Source organism: Spea bombifrons, chromosome 4 (genome assembly GCF_027358695.1).
Source record: "Spea bombifrons isolate aSpeBom1 chromosome 4, aSpeBom1.2.pri, whole genome shotgun sequence".
Classification (NCBI taxonomy): Eukaryota; Metazoa; Chordata; class Amphibia; order Anura; family Pelobatidae; genus Spea; species Spea bombifrons.
Window position 1 is genome coordinate 88,402,405 of NC_071090.1, and position 19,163 is coordinate 88,421,567.

General features: G+C 37.9%; 1 protein-coding gene across 1 annotated transcript in view; it reads right to left on the reverse strand.

The window, feature by feature from the left end:
* The window catches only part of AGBL1 (AGBL carboxypeptidase 1), a 207,478-nt gene that overhangs the window by 70,272 nt on the left and 118,043 nt on the right, over positions 1-19,163 (reverse strand). The window contains exon 21 of the mRNA XM_053463773.1: positions 17,940-18,116. Coding sequence (XP_053319748.1) covers positions 17,940-18,116 — 177 coding nt within the window. The remainder of the gene's footprint in view (positions 1-17,939; positions 18,117-19,163) is intronic.

Consider the following 19,163-nt stretch of genomic DNA (forward strand, 5'->3'; position numbering starts at 1 on the left):
TTCAATCTCAAATGTTAGATTGCAAAAAATAACAACACTCATGATGCCTGGTTTCAACTGCTTGAATTATATATGATCGCCTGCAGAAAGCATTAACAACTCCTTGGTTTTCTCAAAGCTCATATATCAAAGCTGTGTTCTGCACCTGTTACTCCCATGAGAAGTGTGTGGATCGGAAATCTGCTGGAACTCAATCCTTTAATTTAACAACTCAGACTGGAGACTTAATAAAAGCCACTAACTAATATGAGGCAGGTACCCACCGCTTTCCAAACAATGCTCATTAATTTAGTATTTCACAGCAATTTCTATGGGTTTTTTTCACCGTTCAAACTCTTCTTTTCTCATTTAATATTGTTAATAAGAGGGAATGGTTACTTGATTTGTTAGCTGTTTGTGGGCTATATATTTTACGGCTAATGAACTGGCCTGTAGTTGTGGAAGGAGCACTTTATATCCAACGCCTCTCTCCCAGCGCTGCAGTGTCCTCTTGTTTTAGATGCTGATCCAGAAGCGCTATCATGGTGAACCAGGAACGGATACCACAGCTAAGTGACCCTGAAGTGGGGCAATTCAGCATTGGGGCAGCCTCGCTGGCTGCGGCAATCACAAGCACTGTATTTGTTGATGTTGTAATATTAAACGGTTATCTAGATATCCTGAAGGGGGGGAGTGCCCCTCCTCTATATCGGTTATTCATCTAGATTCTTTTTGTGTTCTGTGTACAGGATCATTACATCTGTGTGGGGTCTGCGTGTGTTTAAGCTTTATGTTGTGTCCTGTGTGTGTTAAATTTAATCTTGTGTGTTTTGTAGCATTCTGTATATGTCCCTGTGTCCATCCTTCTATGTATATATTACACGGTGTCCTTTGCATTTAGTGTTTTTGTTACATTGCAACATATGTGTGTTACACTGTATCTAGCATGTGTGTCCCATATGCGTTACACCATGTCCTATGTGTTGCTCTTCGTACTGTGTGTATTGCACACTGATTCCTATGTATGTTATGTAGCATCAACTGGATGCCATGCTGTGTATTGTGCTTTCCATGCGGTCTCCAGCTTTTGTGGGATGCATGTGTTGGGTTTTCTATGTTATGTGTTCATGTTACATGTTGCATGTTATGTGATATAAATTTATGCCTGTCTCTATACTACAACTTTAAAGCCAGGAGAGCTATACATTTGTAAGCGGTCTCTTGGTCACGTTTAGCTGGTTGGGTTATCGTTGTTGGCATCTCACTGTGAATAAAAATATTTCTGTATTTCTGGTTTATGTCCTTATTTATCGCACTAGCCTTTGCTACTATTGTTAGTAGCCCTCCTTGTTAGTGGTTTACAGTTAGGGGAGTCGGTATTTGGTGTAGTTAAGTAGGAGCCAAAATTCTCTATTGCAGAGATCTCAAATTTGTTAAGTCATCTTGAATTTGTTACTTCTGCATCTGTTGCCTTCCTCCTCACATGAGGCAATTTCCCCAACTTGTAGGTTACGTCCTTCCCTTATCAGTGTCACTTATGGGTGTTTCTGCAGGTCCCACTCTATCGCAGAGTGAATTTTGAGGTTTAAGTCTGCTTTATGTTATGTGGTATTGTTGTTAGGTTTTGGAACATTTCTCATCGCCCGACCTGAGGCTAGATTTCCCTAGATTACCTGCCCTACTTCAGAGCTTCTTTTGTTTAATGGTTTTAAGTGTGTTTTTATGAATTATGTGGTAGTTTGTTGTGCAAGTCCTTCAAGCATCAAACATTTCTCCTCACCCCACCTGAGGCTAGGTTATGTCCATCATATTAGTCATTCATGACCCTTTTCGCTATTAGCCAGGCCGTCCCTGTGTTACACTCCCGCTCTATCGCAGTGTTTGTTTTCAAGATTTTAGGTCTGGCGTTACTATACGCTTCCACCTTATTGTATAAATGCTTTCAAATATACTGTATGTTCTGCACTGGCATTTAGTATGTTGCTTGGTACATTGGTCTGTATGATGCCAGCCAATATCTATATCTCTGCAGGTTACTCATGGTGCTTTTGTGTGTTTTCTTTTGTTGTGATCTTGTAAAATAGTGTCACTATGTTGCATTACAGTTTTTCAGATGTTAATGTACACTTTTACAATTGAATTTCTCTTTATACATAACCCCATTGTATTAATGAATACATTAACATTACAGTAATTCATTTCAGACAACCTAATTTTTGAAAACACAGGTCAACTTTTATATATAAAATACTTACCTGATATAATTCATAATAGGATTCCTACCACCATCCTTGATGAAAAGCATACACATCCAGTATATTATGAAACCTCTGACATGTTTTTAAATGGCGATGTATTGCCCTTTATTGTTAATTATTGCTTCTTTTTCCCCAGAACAGCAAATAGTTAATGTAAAGCTTGCTTATGGCACTTTATGTAAGAAATAATATTTAATATTACCTACATTCTGAGTGCTGTGCCTGGATATTTCTTTTAACAGAGTAAGATGCCCTCATACCTCCTGTGCTAGTGTGTGCCTCTGCAGGGTATATCTCACAGCAAGACAGGACACAGAAGGTTCAAAAATAAAGTCAGTTTTATTTCCCTCTGCAGCCGAATCAACGCAGTCTCTTAACAGCAGAGACTCGCAGCTTGTCAATAATCGGCAAATAAAAGAAAAACACTCCTCTCTTCATACAGGCTGTAAAACGCCACTTCCATAAGTGTTCTATTGGGAATCCATTAGGCAGCATCCAGTCTTCTCACACCGGCCTCTTCCTTAGGTTCAAATCTGCAGCACGTTTTAAACCCAAGTGATTAGTCTCCATGATCCTCCTGTGCAATGCAGTCCTCCTGTGCAAAGCCCTGACACCCTACCCTTGTTTGGCAGCTTTAACCCCTTGGTGCCCTGTTACAGGGAAGGGTTTTTTTTATACACAAGTCAATTGAATGAATAGGGGTCGGGCCTTACCATAGCTGTTTAAGTGAATTTGCTAAGGGATTAAGAAGAATTATTCAATGATCATGCTGAAAAGTCTGAAAAATGGTTTTATTACAAAAAAAGGAACTTGATCCCCCTTTCCTAAGAAAAATCCAAAAAAGGCATGCAAATGATGGCGAAACGGGATATGAATGAGCAAGATACGAGTTGCCTCATGTTGAAAGTAAGTTATGATGTAAAAGACATCATCACTAACAGAATCAATAAAAACGTACAATTGAACAAGAATCTCTCCTTTCTACTTTTCAGTCCTTTCTGCACTGATCCTTGGAATAGGATTGAGGGCTGAGGCCAGGGCACTATACAGCTAACCTTTCGTTGAGATCAATACAGGATATTTAGAAGAAACCATTGCTCCGTCATTTGGGCTGTATGTCTCTCTTGCCCCCTTTCTCATTATATATATATATCTATATTAGCTTTGAATAAATACCCTAAATGTTGACAAGCATTTGCGCTTTGTTTCCTAATTGTTGGTAATACTACCGCAGGAGCCAGTGCAATGTTCCTACTCATTGTACCACTCTGTTCCTACCATGATATGACCACTTTTTCAAGTTTGCACAAGAGTCACATTTTAAGCACAATAACCCATGTATTTTATTTATACATTTTCTCAAATGACATCAAGGGAAGAAAGAAGAACAGATGTATTTGGGTGCCAAAGATGGGCTGTCCCTTTTAAATATGGACATGTGGGGAAGATATGCATCCTAGGCTGATATTATACAAAGGGGTGGTTGTGAGGTCCATTTATTCTCAACAGAGCGCCACAGGCAATGCTCTGTGCAAAATGAGGCATTACTCTCCTTGACATAAGTCAAATACTTTTAGAGCAAACATTAAAAAGGGTAAACGCCAGAAACACTACATTTTGTATGGTAAAGCATGATTTTTCGGGTATGACCCCCCCTTTTATTTAGTTTTGATTTCCACATAAATAATATATTCTGTTGAGCAAAAAAAAGCTTTCTATGAAGTCCCACTGAATGAATTTTGTTTATAAAGATTCTACAATAACCATAAGTGGCCCTATTATATGAAGTCCCAGGGAATAGTCATAAATAAGTCATTTGTTGAGCTCTTTGAAACTTCAAAGATAGACTGTAGCACATAATATGCTGTTAAGATCATCATTTTCCTGCCTTTTTTAAATAATGGACATAGGTGTCCAAATAAAACACAGGGTAGCTTGCTGCATAACAGTTAAGGCAAATGATCATATAATATGAATTAATAAGCCATTTGTATCTGATTACTTATGAATTTATTTTTTACTATTGTAATATGCATCTTCATCTCCTATGTGAACTATACATCATACAAAGTGTGTGTATCATTGACTTCCATTAGTAGCCTCCAGAAAAAAGAAACTTAAGTCAAGATCATTTTAAATTCTATTGGTCTCTTGGCAGATGTAAAGCATTCTGGGTTAAATATTTAAGGGAAATTTTACAGTTTAAAATATGGACGTAACATAGAATTCAGAATGTAATAGGATAAAGTTCAGAAAATTCAAGAGTGCTTATATCACATCTGGTGTCATTAACTGTATATTACGGTATGTTATATATTATATGTGAATTGTAAATATAAGTAATTGTTTGGCGAAAATATGGCCTACGTTGAAGTTAATCTGAGACCACGAGGCGATAGGGGATATGGTTTTCTGATTCAAACAGCATTGCAGTTATGTAAATAACCATTGCATTTTGCAGGTAGATTTCATTATTATTTATCTGCTGGCTTAAATTTTAAAAAAAGAGAAAGTAAGCAAAAATGGCAGCACATGGTGAGAGTGCAGGAAATTATTTATCCATTTTAATTGTAAAATAGTCTCCATGGTAACCCAAATCAGGTTTAGTGCACACATTGTGTTTGTAAATGGCGCAGTATCTTTCAATAGAACAGCTGTTCTTCCATCCTAACTCAATTCGGGAACAGCTGTAAGAAATGTCTGGCAGTTCTTCTGAAACAGCACCTGATAACGGCGGTCTTAAGGTCAGAATTGGAAGGAAAACAAACATAATTCAGTTGTTTGTTTTTAAAAAATGTATTTATAACCAGCATAATGAGGTGTGGACCCCATGAAGTCACCAATACACGTCAAATATATCATGAAGATTACAAACTTTCATAAGAGGCAAAGACATCATAGGAATAACCTAGGTTTTAAAGTTGATTCAGATAATGTGTTTATTTTATCTCTTTTTGACAAAATAAACAGATATTTTAACCCCTATGAATCAAAATACCCAAATAGAGACATCCTAAACTCTCTCTCTGCCTTCTGTTCAAATGTGCTCACTCTTCAAACATTCCTTGGAAAATCACCCATTTACGGAATCTTAACTACCTTACATATTTGTGCCTCATATGTACCCTGTCTTTATTTTGTGAAACATTTCATATGATATTAGCATCCTTCCATTTTTTTTTTCATTTTTTTTTGGATTTTGGTATAATATTATTAAATATTAAAAACTTAAGACGGCCCAAGCTACCACTACAATGGCAGAGGCCATAAAGAGTCATGAAATAGAGTGGCTATTATCTAAATTATCGTAAAAATTAGCAGCCCTTCCATCAGGGTCAACATTATTGTAGATAATATCCTGATGTTTCTGAAATACAGTAAAGATTAGTGCTAGAACACCTAAATCTAATGCGGAATCATCTTAGTCATACTAACCTTTATGCTAGGTTGATAGTTCCTTTCAATCTTTCAACCTTACAGGGTGGTTTTACTGTATCTGTAATAGTATCAGCAAAATCTATTTCTGTAAGGTCTACAAATCAATTCTTCACTCAAAAATCCTCGCATCTTTAGAAGCATCTCATTTTTATATCTATTGTACTACTACTACTATTGCTTTTTTTCTTCCACACAACTACCATTTTAGTAAACTGATAAATCTAAAAACGTCTCCTTTTTTAAAACAAAAAACCCAGCTGCTACACTATTGGAATAGAGCTCACTCAGATTCTACATCATACAATTTCTCAATTATATACAAACTTTTAATCTAAAAACATGTTTTGAAGAGGTAAACTACTAGTTGGGAATTCTAAGTAAGATGAGTTTGTATCCTCAAAGTAATTAAAGCAAAGTACATATGTCAGATTAACATTATGAGAGCTGAAAGGCTACCAGTTGGTTTTCCATGACCCTGATCAAGAGATATGTATGATACTAGAAGTATTACAACTAATTTATCCAGTTGTGGAATCCAAAGTATTGTCGTAGTTGTAACAATATAACTGTTTCTGCTGCCTCTCCAACAGACAGCATTATTAAACCTGCTTGTTCTTCTCTATTATCACAAAATCCATTACTGCTTTTGTCAATTTTCTCTTTACACATAACTCCCTGCAGCTCTTACAAAGTTCTAGATTGAAAATAAAACTCTTGAGATAAGGACTAAGCAGCATGTAACACATGTTAACCAAAATCGTCCATGATCTTTATCCAGCCAAGGCCTACATTCAACCTAAGAGTATAGAGAGCTTCCCCACATTAAATGGGATATAATCATTTATAGAATGGAATCAGTTACTCAGTTATAGATCTCACATACTGCATAGGGCAGCATTTTAGATATGATGATGATGATGATCAGCAACATGTGAAATGTACATGTGTCCTGGTCATATTTAAAGTGCTGGGAGTTAAACCTTGACATCATTTTCTAAATTTCTAAATCACTCAAATTGTCTTTGTCCTTGATGTGTGAAACAAGGAACAAGTAAAGAAACAGATGAAACATGGCTACATTTCGGATGTACCTTGTGACTGAGCATTGTAGGCCTTAAAGTCAGTTAGACATGGGGATGAGGCCACTTTATATGTGGTTGGAGTCTAGTGTGCTACTGATAAGCTCTAAATAGTAGTGCAAACTCAAGGCTGCCAGGATTTTAGACTATCCAGGCTTGAGCCTTTTAGTTTAACCAGAATGATTGTAAATGATTAAGTCACACACAAGTTAGTAGAACTACTGAAATCCTGGTCGGTTTGCAGCCCTGTTCTTTAAGAGGTTCCATACTAGGTAGATAATGGACAAAGTGTGTGGAGAGTAAGAGACTTTGCCCCAATCCAAACGTCACAAGACGGCTCTGGAGACCTGGTAATCAGCTGTGATACCCAGTATCTTTGGAGCAAATCCAAGTAGTTTCTCAGGTGTAAGAATAATATGTTTATTATACTCAGATGGAAAGCGGCTATAGTTATATTGGTTCAAGATGAACTCTTTGGTCATGGGTGATGCCTTTTATTGAGCCATCATAAAAAGACATAGTCACATAAGGTTTCAGAACCTTTCTTCAAATCAAAAGGAAAGACCTCTAAGGCCCAGAAAACCTATATGCCTCTACAATATTTTCTGTATCACCTATGATTGAGAAAAAGGGCCAGATAATTATTTACATATTAAGAGATAAAAATAAAATCCTGGGATGCAATATTAATGCTTCATTTATGTATTCAATATGTAATTCAATACTCCATTTACCTGTCTACTATCAAAATGGATGCTATGATAATTCAGTAGGATTTTCAAATAGAACCTGTTTCCAATATACCTGTTGAATGACTTTATTCAACAAAAGCTGCTACACATAAGAAAGGACAATAAAAAGCACACAGTGTAAATATGAAATAATTCCCCTTATAAATTATGTCAAATAAAGCTGGAAACAACCTGATGCCAATCGTATTTCTAATTTTCTGCATGCTTTCCTATGAATCAATTTTTGACACTGCATTTTATTATGTGCCAACTGTAACTATTAGGAGAATTAGTTACTTCAAATGTATTAATCTTTATATGATTTATACATATTTACATATTTCATGCATTTTAAGGCAACCAACCTGCACTGTTTAAAGAGTACCACTAAAAAGGGTTAAATTGGTATCTTCCATGTGCGCCTTCACAGTCATGTGCTAGGTTTGTGGTCAGATGGTCTCAGTCTTGTGTACACACAGTTACGAGCATATTCAATGTTTGCTTCTCACAATCTAATGTTACGTCAGTATGTGTTTTGCTGGGTTGGAGAAAAGATGCATTTTTGACAATATGTATTTATGTATTTCATAAATAATGAAATACAGCATAAGTTTTTCATAGAGTTTGGTTGTATCAGAGATAAATTCCATTGAAACACAAAACGTCGCCAATGCATTTTGTTTTTGTGCCATCACTAGGAAGTGATTTTGCCTGTAATATAGCGATACCAGAAATGAATCAGTCATTGCATTTCCTGTAAACTGTTTTTTTCTTTTAGAAAATGCGTTCTGTCCTCATAAGATTGAACACTCACGTGATGAATACACAGATGCAGTCCACAGCCTCAGTAACTCCAAGAGCACAAAGGCTTAGATCGATAAACAGGTACAGTGCTACAATCCACCAATATCAACTTCTTTCTTCTTGCACACATGCCCTAGACCAGCGGTTCTCAACCTGTGGTTCTCTACCCCTTTGGGGGTCGAACGACCCTTTCACAGGGGTTGCCTAAGACCATCAGAAAACACATATTTCACAATATATAATTACATAATTTTATGGTTGGGGGTCACCACAACATGAGGAACTGTATTAAAGGGAGTCGCGGCATTAGGAAAGTTGATAACCATTGCTCAAGACGAAAATCCGACCATTCCATGGAAAGTTTACCTACAGCATTTGGAAGCAAGGAATCTCCTTGCTTACTAATTATTCAATCCAATGATTAATGCCAATTTTAGACACTATGGATTACAGACTAAAGCTGTGTTCAGCCCAAATAAACCTAAAATGCCTTAGAGTGAGCCAAGTCTAAATGAGAATGTGTCACCGAATAAATTTGCTTTATCCCTCTGCTGTGGATCTTGGTAGCAGATACCAGTCTGTTTGGAAAGAAGAAGTTATTTTTAATTACCACTTTCATTTTTTTGGCTAACATGTACTGACAATAAACTAGATTTGACTCTGTTTCGTCAAGGTAGAGTACAACATCTGGTAACTGAATGGAATAAATGAGGAAAGCAAGTCACAGTGCCATAGCTGGGTAAGACAAAGTCAGCAGGAAGTGCGAAAACAGTGATTAAATTGTGTAGGTGATGGTACTTCTTACTAATTACTCATCCAGGCAGTTAATGGTGTTTTGAGTAGTTGGAGTTCCTATATGTCTCAGACTAAAGCAACACAACCGGTTAAAAACCACAGGACGCCTGCGGCATTTAGTTACATGAAGTGTTCTGCTGTGAGCTAAGTCCAGGAACTAAATACAGGGGTAGACGGGGGAGCTTAAACCATGCTGTGCTATTGAAAAATCAAAGCTGGATTCCTGCATCAAACAAGAGCAAATTCTGTAACATATATATATATATATAGAACTGTGCAAAAGTTTTAGGCAGGTGTGAATTATGCCTGAAAAGGTATTTTAAAAAAATAGACATGATATCTGTATTGTCTAATAAAATGCAAATTGGGTAAACAGAAGAAAAAAAAAATCTAAATGAAATCAATATTTGGTGTGAGCACCCTTTGCCTTCAAAAGAGCATCAATTCTTCTAGGCCCACTTGCACAAATTCCTAGAATTTGTAGGCAAATAGTTAGATCAGCTCACTCAATTAAACAATTATACAAAATCAATTTAATATGTAGGTTGAAACATAATCATTAGCTGAAACAGAAACAGCTGTGTAGGAGGAATAAAACTGGGGAGGAACAGCCAAACTCGCTAACAAGGTGAGGTTGCAAAAAATCATACATCGTGGCAAGACTGAGCACAGCAACAAAACACATCAGACATTTCAAGGCAGACAGGGGATTTCATAGTATCTGTCCAAGCTCTTTATAAGAGGCACAAAGAAACTGACGAGTGTCATTAAGGATGCAACAGCTGTCCATGAGTGGTGATCTGGCTTTTGCACCTCATCACTATATATATATATATATATATATATATATATATATACATATATATACACACACACACACCGATCAGCCATAACCATACCTGGGAACTCTCCGGGTGAAGCAGTCTTGGCCGCGTCTCGCAAAGGAAGGCTTTGGAGTGAAGAAGTCCCCAGGTATAGCCATAACTTTATGACCACTGACAGGTGGGATATATTAGAAGGCAAGTAAACATTCCATTCTCAAAATTGAAGTGTTAGAAGCAGGAAAAATGGGCAATAGTAAGGATCTGAGTGACTGGGTCAGGGTATCTCCAAAACTGCAGCTCTTGTGGGGTGCTCCCGGTCTGCAATAGTCAGTAGGTCATGGGGGGCCAAGGCTGGCCTGTGTGGTCAAATCCAACAGACAAGCTACTGTAACTCAAGTTGCAGAAAAAGGTAATGCTGGTTTTGATAGAAAGGTGTCAGAACACACAGTGCATCGCAGTTTATTGCGTATGGGGCTGTGTAGCTGCAGACCAGTCAGGGTGCCCATACTGACCCCTGTCCACTATGAAATCGCCTACAATGAGCATGTGAGCATAAGAACTGGTCCACGGAGCAATGGAATAAGGTAGACTGGTCTGATGAATCACATTGTCTTTTACATCACATGGACTGTCGGATGCGTGTGCGTCGCTTGCCTGGAGAAATGGCACCAGGATGCACTATGGGTAGAAGGCAAGCTGGGGGAGACAGTGTGATGCTTTGAGCAATGTTCTGTTGAGAAAACTTGGGTCCTGCCATTCATGTGGATGTTACTTTGACATGTACCACAAGTATTGTTGGAGACCATGTACACCCTTTCATGGACACAGTATTCCCTGTTCAGGAGTGGTATGTGGAACACAACAACGAGTTCAAAGTGTTGACTTGGCCTCCAATTTCCCCAGATCTCTATCCAATCGAGCATCTGTTGGATGTGCTGGACAAACAGGTTCGATCCATGGAGGCCCCACCTTGCAACTTACAGGACTTAAAGGAACTGCTTCTGACCCCTTGATCAGGCAGGTGGTCATAATGTTATGGCTGATCTGCGTACATATGTATATATATATCTATATCTATATATATAGATATAGATATAGATATAGATATAGATAGATATATATATTGTGTATATATAGACCTCTGCCGGCCCCATTAAAATTGTATTCTGTTCGCTCAAACATGCTGGTAACAGAAGGAGAATATTGGATATTCCTGCCACTCCACTTTGTAATCAGAAGCAAATGAGGAGACACGTGTAATGCATGTGCCTCTATCCTCTAAGCATGACAGGATTAAGATGGTTTTGCAAGAAAACACAGCATGAAATTCTATTTCAGCATTTTCATTTTCAAAGGATGCAGACTTAATCCCCTCCACATTCAAGAGCTTTAGACGAGAAGCATGACAAAACAGTCATGTCACCTTTTGATGGGGAGGTATAAGCCAGGGATGGCCAATCAACTGACATTGGCTGTATGAGGATGATGGGAGTTGAAATCTACAAACAGTCTCAAGTCCATACCCTGTTCAGTTAGAACAAAAGCACTGATTGGGCAAAACTCTGATTCTAGTTATATGGAATCTTGCAATTCTTTATTCCCACTGTGCTATAATTTATAGTTATATAGTGTTTTACATAATACATATTATGTAGCGATATTGTGCCTGAAAGGGCTGATACACAGAGACAGAGATGGAAATAACCTTCAACATCCCTGTATAAAAGCAGAAACATCCACAGCACAATAATTATTTATTATCATACATATTTCCTGCTGATTGCACCAAGTGCCGCATCCAAGGACAATTTTTCAGCTGTCAAGTAGATTTGTACAATAAACCTATGCAGGACCAGGAGGGAACAGAGCTATTTGAAGCCTGCGCATTAACAAATTCCACACTTACCGTGAAAAATGCTGATATTTAAACTCATAATTACTTAGTAGATAAATCATGTGTCTTATTTTCGCAACACATTTATGGATAGTAAAGCTTTGCATTTGCAAAATATATAATCCAGTTTAGGAAGTATAGCCATTGGAAGTATTCATTTCTAAATATTAATTATGTTTTGATATATCACAGTAGTAAAATTTGATTGCAGTTTTGTTATAGCAGTGATTATACTCAAGCTAGTGGTATCCATCAAACCAAAAGCAATAATGCGTCTCAGAGAGACGGGTGCGCTGCATTGTATAAACCTTGGTGTTCCAACGCTAACTAACCAGACCAAAAAAAGAAAGCGTGTGCTTTGGGATAATGCAGGGGAACAAATGGTGAATGATGTAGAGTTTTAGTATGATGATAACTCCAGAGTTTCAGGGATCTTGTTACTATTTTTTTTGCATTTACATTAGAAGGATGCCAAGAACAATTGTTTCCAATGCCCTAATGAGGCCATATTGTCTTTGAATAAAATTGTCACAAAATGTACTTTTGGGTTCATTTACATAGAAGTACATAGCATTTGTGTGTCACATAAGGTGCCGCATAGTGCAGATGAAGCTACGTGAAACCTATGAGTTATACTGTACAGCAACATCTTATTACAGTATTTTTTTTTAAGAAAAACTAATACGATTCTGCCATTGTTTTAAATGTTTTATACATGGAAACCACACTATCCAGGTAAACTTTTAGTAATTTATAATTTTTAAGAGGCTACCCATCATCCAAGGACCTGCTCGCAACCCACTAGGTAGTACGGACATATGCAGTATCAGTAAACATCCACTAGGGGACAGGCGATCCACCATAGAGGAGATTGTTGCCTTTGATAGAAAATGTAAGCTCTGTTCTTTGTTATGTTAACGTCTTAGCCATTAATGTCTCAGAAGGCTTGTAAATGTGCATCATTTGAAATAATAAGGCAGCAAACAATTGGTTTTGACTGCTATGCTGCTGTGAGGCAAAATTCATGGTTTCAAAAAATATGTACAAAATCAGGCTGAAGTGTTGTCAGGTTCTTGGAATACAGTAATTTCTTTTTTATTTAATGTCCATTATTATAAGAAATGTTAAAAAAGTAAACTGAGTTACAGTCATCTCCACAATTCACTAATTATCAGGACAAAGGTAATGCAGAGGCGTTATTTTAAAGTTATCAGGGTTGCATGTGTAAGATGACATTGAGTTGTCGGTGGTGTATATAACACATAGCTACACTATTGGGTGATGTAGAGTAGATGTAGCACTGTTGGTGTAAGCTGATTTGGTACAGAAATGCATGCTAAGAAAAGATTTTGTAGAGATTAAATGTCCAGTGATACTGTTAGGTGGAAAGAGCTGTGTATTTAGACTAAGGGGCATCATAGGTCTGACCCACTGCAGCCCCAAGCACTCACTACTGCACCGTTATCCTCTTTGCTAAATGCCAGAGTAAGAAATCATATCCCGGCACTTCACCTCTTACAGACACATGGCTCGTATATCGCAAGTTATGAAGGCAAGACACAGCTTTCATAGTGTAAATGGGCCATTGACAAGGGTGATCTCTGATTTCCCCAACTAGCCCATTAAGTATGGGGTGCACCAAGGAGCCTTATGGTTGCTAATTTGACCTGCACGTCTAGGCTTAGTTAGCCTAGGTCAGAATACAATGCCAGGTGAAAGCACCCAAATGGCTTGGCCATAATGGACTTAAGTCCAGCACCTGTCTTGGTCTTACTTTTCAGGAGTGGAAGCGTATGAGGCTGAACCAATCCCATTTCTACTCCATCTCTCCTTTTTTATGTGGCAGGCAACACTAGGCTAATGTTTGGTTCACTGGGTTTAGTAAAAATGTAGCACATACGTGTTGGGGGGGGGTTATGATAGGTAAACCACTGTACTTCAGGATACAGTTTTGATAAGTGTCATGTGTAAAGTAGACACTGTCGCTACATTTACATATATTTACATGTTGGTTGTCATTTTCTATTTTTATAACACAAAGCAGTAAACGGCATTATACGTTAAAGGAAGGCCGTCTCTAATGATCTCTTCTCTAAGACTGTGATTAAGAGGTTTGGCTATGGTAAGCTTTTGGATACCCTGATTCTTTTAGTGTTCCTGACTTTCATTCAATCCCGAGTAGTTTAAAAAGATAGAAACATCCCAAGGGCTCACTTCAAACACAGCAATTTCAGTGAAAGCAAAGTCCGACTAAGTAAATCTGATCCATGCTTTGTTTTGACAGGTAGGATTTACCATTCTGGGTTTTTTTTTCTCTTGATTTTGGTATGAGGTTTTCATCTCTTCAAAATTTACTTAAACTAAGGCGATATAACATGCGGATTAATTTTAGAGCCTGGATAAATGTAGTGGTATAAGACTGTATAGTTTTAAATGAGGGCAAATATAAGAGTTTTATTTTAAGGTACGCTGCATGTCACTGTTCAGTACAAATCATCACATTGAAGCTTGTCTAAAATGCTTACCTTGCATAGCAGCATAGATACATAACACAATTTCTGGCCATGAACCGCTGGTTATTTAATATTTCAGCAATGCTTTTTAGCCAGTTATATCTATTTATATTGCAAAACAGACACTATAAAACACGACAGCTTACTTTGAATCAAGCATTAAACCACCAACACAACTTTAGCAAGATGATTGTATAGAAAAAGTGTTTGTTTCCATTAAACTGCTACAAGAAGTACGACATATGATATAATAAAATTGCTGTTTTTTTATATAAATGGCTCTGGGTGGAATAAATTATTGATAATGGAGCCTGTACCAAGATACAGAATACTGTTCATACACAATCACAAAAATAAGATAGCAGTGGCATTATATTTTGGCACTTTGGATGACAGTATTAGTTGCTTTTTCCTCTAGATGTACTTGGGAGGAGGGTATAAGATAAATATGTGTTTTTTTTGCATAGGTGCTGTACGGTATATGTCTCAATCAACTCTAAGTCTAGTCCAGGATCTTGATGAAGCCAACAGTAGGTGTAAGCCATGTGTATTTAGACTCCCTGAAGGCGCAGAAAGGGAGATAAACTAATTTACCCTGATATCTGGGTAAAAATTGGCCCTTTAAGAGCCAAGACAGGCAAAAATTAAGTGGATCAATGAAAATCAGAGGGAGGTTTTCCGGAGTCTTAATTGAACTTAATTGAGTAACATGTATTTATCAACCATGACATACCGGTATCAAAAGCACTAATTAGCAGCCTTGGATACCATCAGATCAATGTAGAGTCTAAATGAGTCAGCTTCAGTCTGTGTTACCCTGACTCGGGATCAACCCTGAGAGTTTCTGGGTATGGTTTTGGGATGTTCATTTTGTAAATAAGAACACAGTTCACTGTTCCTAAGCAAAGCCTGGGAATAAGAAGAACCTGGTTGGGATTGGAAATGACCAAACATCCCCCCAAGCCCCACTGGCAGAGATTAAAACACAATGACCCAAGTAATCAGTTCTGATTTTCAACAACTCCAGGGAAAAGCAGGAACATTCCCAAACATGTTTATCAGCCTAAAGATTCAGGTAAGTAAATTTAATGGTTAAAACCAAAGCAGTCTTGTAAAAGACTGAAATAAACTATATCCACTTTTTAGGCTCTTGGCATGTAGAATTATGGCAGAGAAGAACCAACTTTTATTTAGCTATTAAAATAATAAAAAAATATCTAAGCGTCTTCAATTTTTAATCAATTATTGAATAGTTCTGAATTGAGTTTCTTTTCCAGGATGTTTTATTCCTATCCTGGGTCATTCTAATTGTCCTTCATGTGCCTCCTATGAAAAGTTTCTGAATATCTACCACTTTGTTTTTTTTTATTGATGTTTTAGCCACAATCTTTGCATAAATGGCTTCCCTCTGTTTAGTCTATTAATAATCCAATGTAATATTATTTAGATATCTTTTTATTACGCTCACTCCGAATGTCTGCTGTCTGAAAACGGATTTCCGTGAAAGACAAGTGTAAACATCGGTACAACACATTATAGTATCAGGACACAGGGCCGGCCCGACAATGGAGCCGAGTGGGGCAGCCGCTCCAGGCGGCACTTTTGAAGGGGCGGCACTTCGCCGCCCCAAGCCCTTTTTTTTTTTCTTTTTTTCTAAAGCGAAACAGAGTCTGCGGCGAGTCTCCCTGTTTGGTCTTGGTGCCGGCACGTAATGCTGAGTGCCGGAAGATTTCCGGCGCTCAGCATTACAAGCCGGCACTGAGACTGAACAGGGAGACTTGCCGCAGGACTGCTGAAAGGTAAGTACAAGGGGGGGAGGGTAGATAATATGGGGGGGTAGATAATGGGGGGGGCGGCAGGGACGGAGGGAGAGGAAGGGTAGATAAGGGGAGGGGCGGCATTTTAAAATTCGCCCCAGGCGGCATTTTGCCTTGGGCCGGCCCTGTCAGGACATGAGATGTTTCGGAAAAAAAAGGAAAAGCAGACATACACATGAGCTTATTGGTTATAGAATGTACAAAATTGGAACATTAAAACAGAAAAACTGAACAAAACAGGTTTACATTGCTCCTAAGGGATATAACATCCCCCTTCTGCTTGTCATGCTGTGCACTCCAAATGGTCCCCCGATCTATATACCTCCTAGTTGTCCTGATTCAACAAATTGACACCAAACAAGCCACCTTAACTCACTCTCAGCCCCTGTGCCTCTCGATGTGTGGACCAAATTTTCCATCACCCTTATCCTATCCACCTCTGCCACCCATTCCCCGACTGTGGGGGCCGACATCTGCTTCCAGTGTCCAGGTATGACAGCTTTGGCAGCATTGAGCATATGAATAATCCAATTTATATGTCATATTTAAGAAATCTTTAATATTCTCATATGATTGTGTTTTTTTATGTCAAAAAATTAGATTTAATAAGTTTTTTTTTAAAAAAGAGTTAGGTGGGGGGAAGCTTGCCAGAGGATGATGCTCAGCATTGATGTGAGCTTCTATTAACATGATATAAATCCGGTGTGTATGGTCCAAAGGGAGATCTTAGTTGTGCTTTATTACTCAATACATTTCATGGATTTGTTAGCATTGAATAAATCCACTCTGCATTAGCCACAAATGCGACATTAAAGAAAGTAGTTTTACTCTGCATATGCAGCTCTCACATGATAAATAATGCATTATCCTGCATCAGATCTTCAACAATAGCTTTTATGGAGTAGTAGGGCTTATTTAAAATGTCTCTTCTCTGGATAGCAAGACAAAATGTATCCTATATTATCAAATATTGCCATGTATTAATTGCTGATATGTGCCGGGGAGTTGGTAGTTATGTTTTTTTTCCTATAACATATGCATTCGTTTCTGCATAAGATGCAAATTAGTAAAGAGATCTGTTTAAGTTTCTTAATGTCAGTCTTGAAGTATCCACTGCAGGATATGTTTTTTAATCTTCCTCCGATGAACACAGGTGGTTCATTCCAAATCTGCCTTTCAGACCTGTGGAAATTAATGAGCCACCTGTGTTCCTGTGAGCAGGGGAAACAAATGACTGTTATGACGACTTGAGGAAAGGATTTAACAAACTGTGTTGATGGGAAACGGACATATTTTTATCCGTATCCACTGTAGGGCTGCCCAGTATATCCGTAAAGGAACGCTAAGCATAGATGAAACTCTGGCACGGGGGCGACCAGCAGACATTAAAATGCAGTCTCCTGCATCTCGAAGCCAAGTTTGAAAAGCCACTTAAGACCTGAGGAACCGATGGAGTGGTCCATGGCTGCTATGGTGATAGTACTTTTCTAGATTGGGCAGTATCAGCAGTATAGTTGCTGTACAAAACTAATAATAAGTGACATATCGACAGTGCTACAACAATGCGCAATAAGGAACCCCACGTGCTTCTCTTCCCTTCCTGAAAGGTTTAACATTTTACTACAATAGCATAGTCACTGCCACTACACATCACTCTCTCAACATCTTTAATATCACACTGTCTCATCACCCTAGCAGCCAATGTAATTGATCTTCTGATTGGACAATTAGGATGCTATGGTGATAAGACGACAAATTGCACTTTTTAAGCATGACCCTCTTTTGTGTCAAAGAAAAGATTCCATACCTTATATGATCCCTGGTTGAATCCACAGTACGTGCTCTCCATGGTATAACTTCTCAAAACCCCAATCTCTTTCCACACCACAACTCGAGCTGTCGATTCACGAGACTTTTCCACTAAAAAGCTGCTGTTGGCCATCGAGAACACAGGAGCAATTTTATCCAGGATTTTTGGTAAAGCCTTTAATAAAGGAAGGCAATGGACATTCATTAGTAGTTAGTAATAGTTATTAGAGGCTAATACAGTGAGGACATGTAAACATGCATGGCATAGGGCCATCCTGAATCTAAGACAAGACCAAGGATTGATTAAAGTTTGAGTCTTTACATCAGGAAAAATGAGCAGACGAGATGGGCCGAATGGTTCTTATCTGCTGTCAAATTCTATGTTTCTATTTTAATATGATTTAAAAAATATGATTATTAAGACAGTCTACCTGTAAATTGGATTCACAAACATTTGAAAGACTATGGGACTATATTTTATTCAATACACTTATGTTTAGTTATATTAAAATACCAGATTTACAATGTTGTCAGATTTGCTTGTTTTAAGAGTTCAGAGATGTGAGGTTGGAATAAGTTCTCTGCTAGCTGGTGGTTTCTGAAAAGGGTAATTATATTTCTTCATTCTGAAACAGAAGCACCCTTTTTATTAAAGGAACATCAAAACAATGTAAGCCTTTGCTATCTCATGTTCTAGGTTTGAGAAAATATACTTGTTATGGGGAAGCAGAATGTCAGAGAATTTCGATAGTTAAGACATAAACTTCATCTTCTGTCATTTTATAAATCAGGATGACATACCTGCAAAAGCTTTGTTTCCTCCGAGGCAGAGCATTATTTATCATGTTGATAAATTTGTATAGAAAGAGTGGATATATATTCTGCAGGAGGACCAGTGAATGCCATTCAGAACTAATAAACATTTTCTTTCACCAGATGGTGATGTCATCTACAGGTGTGATTAAACTCCCGTAGCTTGCTGCTGGCTCCTGTTACCTTATCCTGAGCACTCTCACACAGTTGTCAATCTGTTATCAAGGTCTTATTCCATTCCTAGCTGCCCCGTGTTATTCTTATTTCTGTTCACTATATATCTTCCTAAATGTCTGACAAGAGAAGAGAGGAGACCTGTGACTTTCTCTTATCTTTCTCCACTCCTTGTAGCAGATACTGAGGGTTTTGGGACATGATGTCACTGATAAAGAAGATGCTTACTGCGGCA